The 7,994-nt window shown below is 50.1% G+C and overlaps 1 protein-coding gene across 1 annotated transcript in view; it reads right to left on the bottom strand.

Annotated features, from left to right (window-relative positions):
* Positions 1-3,721, bottom strand: part of FXR2 (FMR1 autosomal homolog 2) — a 15,628-nt gene extending 11,907 nt beyond the window's left edge. Inside the window, exons 1-6 of the mRNA XM_077746748.1 lie at positions 3,695-3,721; positions 2,196-2,248; positions 1,752-1,845; positions 1,275-1,346; positions 1,010-1,158; positions 683-776 (exon numbers count right to left, since the gene is read on the bottom strand). Coding sequence (XP_077602874.1) covers positions 683-776; positions 1,010-1,158; positions 1,275-1,346; positions 1,752-1,845; positions 2,196-2,248; positions 3,695-3,721 — 489 coding nt within the window. The remainder of the gene's footprint in view (positions 1-682; positions 777-1,009; positions 1,159-1,274; positions 1,347-1,751; positions 1,846-2,195; positions 2,249-3,694) is intronic.
* Between the last annotated feature and the right edge of the window lie 4,273 nt (positions 3,722-7,994).

Below are 7,994 nucleotides of genomic sequence, written 5' to 3'. Positions count from 1 at the left end.
ACACACACACACACACACACACACACACACTCATAAATGAATTAAATAAATATTTAAAAAATTAAAAAAGGAAGAAAAAGAAGAAATGAAGCTAGGGAAGACAAAAATCACTGTCCGTCTCACAAGGGCCTAGTCTCTTGGTACCAAGGGGAAGGGATCTTAGGTAGCAAGCAGAGCTGAGAACCGTACAGTCTATTTGAGTCCAAATATGTAAAGGAGGGTCCAGCCCAGAGGGCAACACAATGGACAAGTTAAAAAAAAATAAATAAATGGGGGCGCCTGGGTGGCTCAGTCAGTTGAGCGTCCGACTTCGGCTCAGGTCATGATCTCACGGTTGGTGGGTTTGAGCCCCATGTCAGGCTCTGTGCTGACAGCTAGCTCAGAGCCTGGAGCCTGCTTCAGATTCTGTGTCTCCCTCTCTCTCTGACCCTCCCCTGCTCACTCACTCTCAGAAACAAATAAAAACATTTAAAAAATAATAAAAGAATAAATGGGAGGTCCTACATGAGGGAGACTATGGAAATGTGGGCTACCTGGGCCCACAGGGATCTGAACAATAAAGTCTCCTCTGACAAATAAATATAAGCACCTCCGAGCTCCTCCCTTTCTGCAAAGGAGTTAAAAAAAATAGAAGGAAAAACTGCTGAAAGGGCTGACGCGAACCTCAGGCCAAGTAACTCACCAGAATGAAGAGCTCACTATTTGTGATGTTGAGAAAGATGCAGTTCGCTCCCAGCGCTTTCTTAAACTCCTTATGGACGTTTTCATTGGAGCAGCTGCAGAGGAAGAGGAGGGGCGCTCAGGGGCCCAGGGGAGAGGGCGNCGGCGCCAGTAACTCACGCCTCTCTCAGATCCTCGGGCACGGCCATGGTCACCTTGAAGAAGCTGCCTTTGGTTGCAAGAGGATTGGGATTGACTGGCCGGAGCCGCTCTAGTGTGACAATCTCATTGTAAGTGGCATCACAGGCAGCATATTCAATGACATNCCCTGCCGGCGCCAGTAACTCACGCCTCTCTCAGATCCTCGGGCACGGCCATGGTCACCTTGAAGAAGCTGCCTTTGGTTGCAAGAGGATTGGGATTGACTGGCCGGAGCCGCTCTAGTGTGACAATCTCATTGTAAGTGGCATCACAGGCAGCATATTCAATGACATAGAACTGGCAGGAAGGAAGGAAGGAAGGAAGGAGAAGTTGTGGATGACCGAGCGTCTGTCGCCCACCCTGTGCCTACGACTCCTGTCCCCGCAGCCTCCACAGGCCTCCGCGTCACTCACATCTCCCTTCATCATCCGCACCCTGGCCAGCCACCAGCCGCAAGGTTCCTGCTCGTTGGCTCGAGAATAAACCTGGAGAAAAGTTGAAAACACAAGAGTTACCGCGGGCCATCCGAACACCCCACGAGCGGCACAAGCACTCAGACACCGGGCTGGCGCACTACACCAGGACAAAGGAAACTAGAGGAAGGAGCGAACTGAAAAGCAGAGGGTGCGATCTGACGTGCTGCTACCACAGACGCAGGAAAAATGACTCCCCGAAACCAGGAATCCCCCGAGAGTCTGGCTGATCACAACCCTGGTAGGGAACCCGTGCGTTTCACTGTTCCGTGGGCCACGGGCCGGCTGGAGGGGCGGAGCGTGGGGAGGAAGGAGTGAACTAGGCAGTGAGAAGCCGGGGTAGTGGTATCAGGGGCCAGGAAGATGCAGCATCCTGGGAAAAGTGCCATCTAGAAAGGGGGACCCCGTGGCCCTTACCTCTACCTCATCGCCTTCTGTGATCTCTTTATTATAGTCAGCCGGAGGCGGCAGCCGGACGTCCCCGAAAGGAATCTGTCTCTCACTCTGCCAGCTGCAAGGGAAACCATGACATGAAAGCCATTCGGGCTAATGGGGTTTCCCGTTTCTTCAGGAAGGGGTTATTGCCTCTACTGGGCAATTTCCCTCGCGATTAAAGGCTCAATTCCAGGTCCTCCTCCACGCTGGTGTCTTCTGTCGCTTGCTAGCACCTTAATACTAGGTCAAATGTCCCCCACCCTCACCACATTTCAGCCCGTTTGTCTCCTGGGATCCATTGAAGTTGACCCCCCCCAACCCCCTGGCTCTCCCCCACCTATCACATGCCTCACAGGACTCAGCCGCCCCCCCTCCACTCTCCTTCTAGGACTTAGTATGCAGGATTCGCTATTCCCAAGGTCTTACTTGTTTTCAAAGAAGATGGTGACAGAGTCTTCGTGGACATCCTTCACAAAGCCCTAGAATGGATTTTAGGACAAATTAAAAAAGAAGAAATAAAAAAAAAAAAATGACAATTTACCACCACTGTGGCCATCAAGGGAACAAAGACATTTAGAGGCCATTAGCTACAGCGTTAGATGGGGACACAAACCATCTAAGGCAGGGCTGGCAAAACCTGCACTGGGGAAGGGACACGAATGTTGAGGTGGACACAGGAAATGGTATTGGCATGGAAAGGGAGGTGGCAAAATCCAGAGAAGAGAGACAGAAATGAAACAGAAGGGGGACACATCATCTGCCTCAGAACAGCCTGGAAACCGATGGTCCACTACGGCTCCCACAGGGGCCTCCCTATCTGTCCGCCTCCTGTTGTGCTGAGCAACTTGCCAGAGTTCAATTAAAATACCAACAACCCTCAGCAGGGCTAAGAATATCCCACGAGACAGTGAGAGGCTGTTCTGGAACACCTAGAGGACATCAGGATCTGCCACGAGAGGAGGGTCTAGCTCCTCGATGCAGCCAGAGACCTGAGTGAACTTGGTGCCTCCGGGCCTGGGTCCGAAGGGAATAATCAGAACACCGATGAAGTTCAAAATGAGCACAATTTACAGAAGGAAAAATCGTTGAGATGTGAGATTCCTGAATGGCAGACTATGATATGCTGCTATGAATATGAAAAAGATAAAATTCGTAGAAACCCCAATCGGGATTTCATGACGTGGGAGAGGAGCAGGGATGATGGAAGAGCTGGTCTTCCCACCTTCTGTGTCCTCACCGAGGAGGCCAAAGCCGCGTGTTCAATCCTATGCTCCCCATTTTCCTGCTTTCTCACATACTCAACATTGGTGACTGCTGAACATTAGATTCTGAAAGTCTCACTGATCAATCTGTTCTTTTATAACGGAGCTTTCAGGTTCCTGTCTAAGAAACCTTTGCCTATAATCTAAGGCCGCAAAGTTTTCTCGTATTTCTTCCTCTGGAAGTTTCATAGTTTTTCTTTTGCATTTAGGTTTGTGATCCACTTTGAGTTAAATTCTGTATATGGTCCAAGATATGATCAAAACTCATTTATTATCCATGGATAGCCAGTTGTTTGAACACTATTGAAAACACTACCCTTTCGCTACTGAACTGCTGCCTCACTTCTGTTCAAAAATCAGGAAGTGCAAGTTAATGTATTAATGACAGAGAGGAGATCCATGATTGACAGGGAACTTTTTGATTGTGGTAATGGTCTGACCTACACCTACACAGATATTTAGATAGATATGTATGGCAAAACTTAAACTGCATTTTGAACACATGTACTTCACTGCTTACACCTCAGTAAGTAAACCTATTTTTAAAAATCAGGGGGTTCAAAAGGCTAACACACAAGAACAATTCCCAAGCTTTCCGGGTAGGCGCAGAAGCTGAGCTCAGGGGAGAAACCACCCAACAGTGCAGACGGGTCTCCCTCGCACCTCCAAGAACTGGTCAATCGTGAACATTACTGCTGTTGTGTTTCCTTCCAGTGGTGAGAAGAAACCCAGATTTCACTGCTGCTCCTTCCCTTCTTCCAGGATAGGATGTTCTGGTGCCCCCCTCGTGTCTGAGGCGCTCCCTACTCCTGGGCCTGGCCAGCCTCGTCCTCACCTGTACTTTATTCCCTCGGCCATTCCCCTCCCCGGAGAGGTTTTTCTCACTCTTCACTCAGCCCCATCAATACCCACTCCTACTGGTCTCCGCGCGAGCACTCCGACGCACTTCTGCTCCTCAGTATTTGCCCAGGTCCTTCTTCCCGTTCGGGTCCTCCCCCCATAACCACTCGCACTGCATCCCTTGCTTCCCTCTTCCGTCCTCCCTTTACGAGGGTCTGTCTGGATTTCTAGAGACATTTCAACCAGCCTCTTCTGCTGACTTTATCCAATATGTCTACCTCGAAGCTTGACAAATAGTGAGAGGTAGCTATTCTCAAACCATTTAGGGATGAGATACAAGGAAGTAGAAGAGACAGAAGAGAAACACTTGTCTGCCTCCTTTGGGAAGAGGTTCCACTCCTAGGTCTACTCATCCACAGAAGATATGCCTAAACCCTAATCCAATTCCCCCCCAGTATGTGAGGGTTGGCCCTCAGGCAGAAGTAACCATCCCTGTGTTTTTCAGCTACCATGATCCCCAAGGCAGAAATGCAGAGCTCAGAAATGGAGTTTTCCCCCACATTACTCAGCAGTTCAACCAATGTCACACACCCTTATACTTCGAGGGTCTTTTTCCTTCAAATATAGTCTCCAAAACCAGCTTCCTCCTCGACCTCACATTCCAACCCAGTCTCTGCTCCTTAATCTCACCCGCATCCTCCAAAGATACCAGTGGTAGAAGGTGAGCTCCCAGTTCTGCTCAGTCCATGCTCATTAAGAAGATACGCAGGTGATGGGGCGCCTGGGTGGCTCAGTCGGTTAAGCCTCCGACTTCAGCTCAGGTCATGATCTCACGGTTCATGGGTTCGTGGGTTCGAGCCCCACATCGGGCTCTGTGCTGACAGCCAGCTCAGAGCCTGGAGCCTGCTTCAGATTCTGTGTCTCCCTCTCTCTCTGACCCTTGCCTGCTCATGCTGTCTCTATCTCTCTCTCAAAAATAAATAAAACATTTAAAAAAAAAAAAAAGAAGATACGCAGGTGAGTCAATCTCTAGAAGGCCAACTCCATCCAAAGAATGACTCAATTCAGTGGCCATGGCACATCGTGGCTTTGGCTTATAGGGCCTAGGACCAGCCGGTAGCGTGCCCCAGGTTTCAAGTACTTCAGTTTCCTCAAATTACAAGATCTGAAACTAGTCCTCACCACCATCCTAATTCTGGGCGCTGAGAAGAGGGAGTTCTAGGAGAAAAGCAGGAAGGGTCTGGGTAAAAAGCACAGGTCGCAGCTGAGGATGCTAAATTCCTTAAGGAAAGAATGAAAACTTGGATAGCCAGGCCAGGGCTGGAAAGTTGATGACTGTGCCCCGAACAGTGAACAGGTATTTCACTGGGAGAGTACAGCTCCAAGAATAAAATACATCTAAGAGTCGGCAAAAAAGAAGAGTTGACGGGATAGCTAGGGGGGGAAGACAGAGCCCAGACCCGACGTCTGTCCTAACTTGGAAGCCCAACAGCAGGACCCAATTCTAAGACAGGAGAAAGGGGCCTTCCCAAATTCATAGTTCTAGAAATACTGTAAATACTCCCTAACCCACACCAAAGCTTGCTGAGTCATGAATATTAAATCAGTAGCAAGGTCAGAATGGGTAAGTATATGGCACTGAAAGTTGAAGAAAGATTCATCTGAATTTGGGGATTTATTGTTGTTTTTAACTGCGCCGTGGGCCACAAAATGCTAACGTGGCCAGAACAGAAAATCCACATCACCTGGCTTTCAGCTCAACTGCAAACTCTACTTTCTGATTCAAAATATCCTCTCCGCGATTCTCCCAAGTCCGTCACTGCCATGGCCCACAGCAGAAAAGGGAAAAGATTCAGAGAGATTTCTGTCGGACGCTTATACGTGGAAAGGGAAACATCTCCCTTCCCATCGGTCTCACACACTTAATCTGAATTAGACACCAATCTTTCCCGGTGATGCTTAGCTCCTATGCTTCTTGAACAAAAACAAATACCCTATCTCAATCTTAAACACTAAGCATCCCTTTCTTTGGAACCCAGAACTTAGGAGTGGGACTGACCAGGATGAAGGATGAGACAGTGGGGGAAACGAGGCTAAAATCCTAGGAGGAAGGGTCTTCCAACAAAGGTGACGCCAAGTCTGAAGAAAAAGGAGGCAAGAGACGAGCGTAGTCGATCAGAATCAGAAAGGAATTAGAGGCTTTTGCCAAAGAAAATAGAAATGCTAGGGAGGCAGGCAAGAGAAAGTCTCCTGTTGGAAAAGTATGCAGAAAGATTGACAGAAGAGATCAGTCAGGANGGGGGGGGGGGGGGAAGACACAGGAACACAGAAGTAGTAGACAAAACCCCTAAGACTGAAGCTGATAAGAGACGTTAAGAGAGATAAGAGTAGCCAGAAGCACTGAATATAGGGAAATCTGGGGAGGGAAGCGAGGTAGAAATGCATAGGCATTTAGGGTGGGTAAACAAAGGCTGCATTAACTTATCAGCTGAAGCTGGGGCAGAAACCTTCCTCTACAAGGGCAAATGCGAGACCCTTTCCAGTTACACGACTCGGAGAAAGTCATTTCCAAGGGCATGAAGCTCGAGAGTTCCATTAAGGGAGAGAAAGGGATGAAAGGAAGTGAAAGAAAGGGGGCTCTTCTCCAGACACGTGATGTTAGAAGAAGCCATCTCTGCTCCTGCTCCTCAGGGTAAAATGAAAGAAGGCGGGAATCAGAAAAGTCTCTGCCACGAGTCCAGGCACAAAGTCCAGAAGACGTTCAAAATGACCAACAGTTAGACAAAGAAAAATTCCTGAGCGGCAAGAGGAGTCTCCCTCTGGCTTAATCTAAATGGGGACCAGCCCCCCCCCACCAAAAAAAGAGAAAAAAACACCCAGTCCTAGAAAATGGATTCGGAATAAAGATGGTAGTAAATGCAGTTGTAAGGAACCAAATAAATCGTGGCCAGGGGAAGAGCAGAAAACCCAAAACCCCCTTCTCCAAAAGGAGATCAGATTCCCAAACTGAGAGTCAGCCAAAAGTCTTCTGGAAGTGGAAACCCTTAAGATCCTTAAGGAAAATCCCCACCCCCAGATTCCCACGCCACCCCCCTTGGCGATTACAGACCGTGAACAGGAAGCCTCCCCTCCCCGAGGTGTGAGGAACCCAGAAGAACGGTCTGAAGACGTCTGAGGTCAAAATGAGATGACAAAAAGAACCCCGTGCCCGTGGAATCGCAGGGCGGCCAGCCTTGGGATAAAGGGGTGGGGTGAGAGACTCGTGAAAAGATGCCACCTTACGGCTAGGAGAGAACTTGACCGCCACAACCCAGAGTGGCCGAGGTCAAAGATAGCAAATGTCACAAATGGATTCTGACCGTTTCTCCTTGGCTTGGGAGCAGAAACCTAACAGGAAAGTGGGGTCAGTCTTCCAGAGCCAGGAGGCTGAGGCCTCCGTGAGGAAGATAAAAGGATCTAATATGGGACGGCCTTCCCAAGGGGGTGATCGGGAAGAAGAAAGAATTCTCCATGTGCTTGGACCGTGCGGAAGGGGTGGGGGGGTGGAGGGGGGATGTGATTAAGGTCTAAGGTAGGTCTTGAACTAGGAAACAAGAAAAGTCCGTGAGAAGCTGGGAAAATGGGGTCTCCGGTGGGGGGGGGGGCGGACGCGGATCCAAGCACAATAATGAACACTGATATTCATTCTCCCCGAGACGGGGGCTAAGAGCAGGTGTAATTAATAGAAGAACCAAAAACCGAAGGAAGGGGGAGACCTTCCAGAGGTCTCCCCGGGAGGGCTGCGGGTGCGAGCGCGGGTCTAAGGTTCGAAGGGCCGGGACTTCGCTCCGGAGGCGCGATCCCGCCCCACTCGCCCCCCTCCCCGGCTGGGGGGAGGGCGCCGAAGACCGGTGTCCCCGGCNGCGGAGCCTGAGGGCTCCCTTTTCTTCACCACCCCCCCCCGCCCCACTCCACCGCCCACATCTCTTCCTTTCCCCGCCCCACAACACTGATAACTAACCAATCGTGCGGAGGGAGGGGCCGAGCCCACTCAGTCGGATTGGGTTTCTGCGGCTCCTGGGCAGGCCACACCCACTTCGCCGCCGCGAGCTCTCCCGGGCTGGGGCAAGTGAGCGACGGGCAT

This window comes from Crocuta crocuta, unplaced genomic scaffold, assembly GCF_008692635.1.
Source record: "Crocuta crocuta isolate KB4526 unplaced genomic scaffold, BGI_CrCroc_1.0 scaffold139, whole genome shotgun sequence".
Classification (NCBI taxonomy): Eukaryota; Metazoa; Chordata; class Mammalia; order Carnivora; family Hyaenidae; genus Crocuta; species Crocuta crocuta.
Note: the sequence above shows the minus strand (reverse complement) of the source record. Positions and strands in the feature narration are given on the sequence as shown.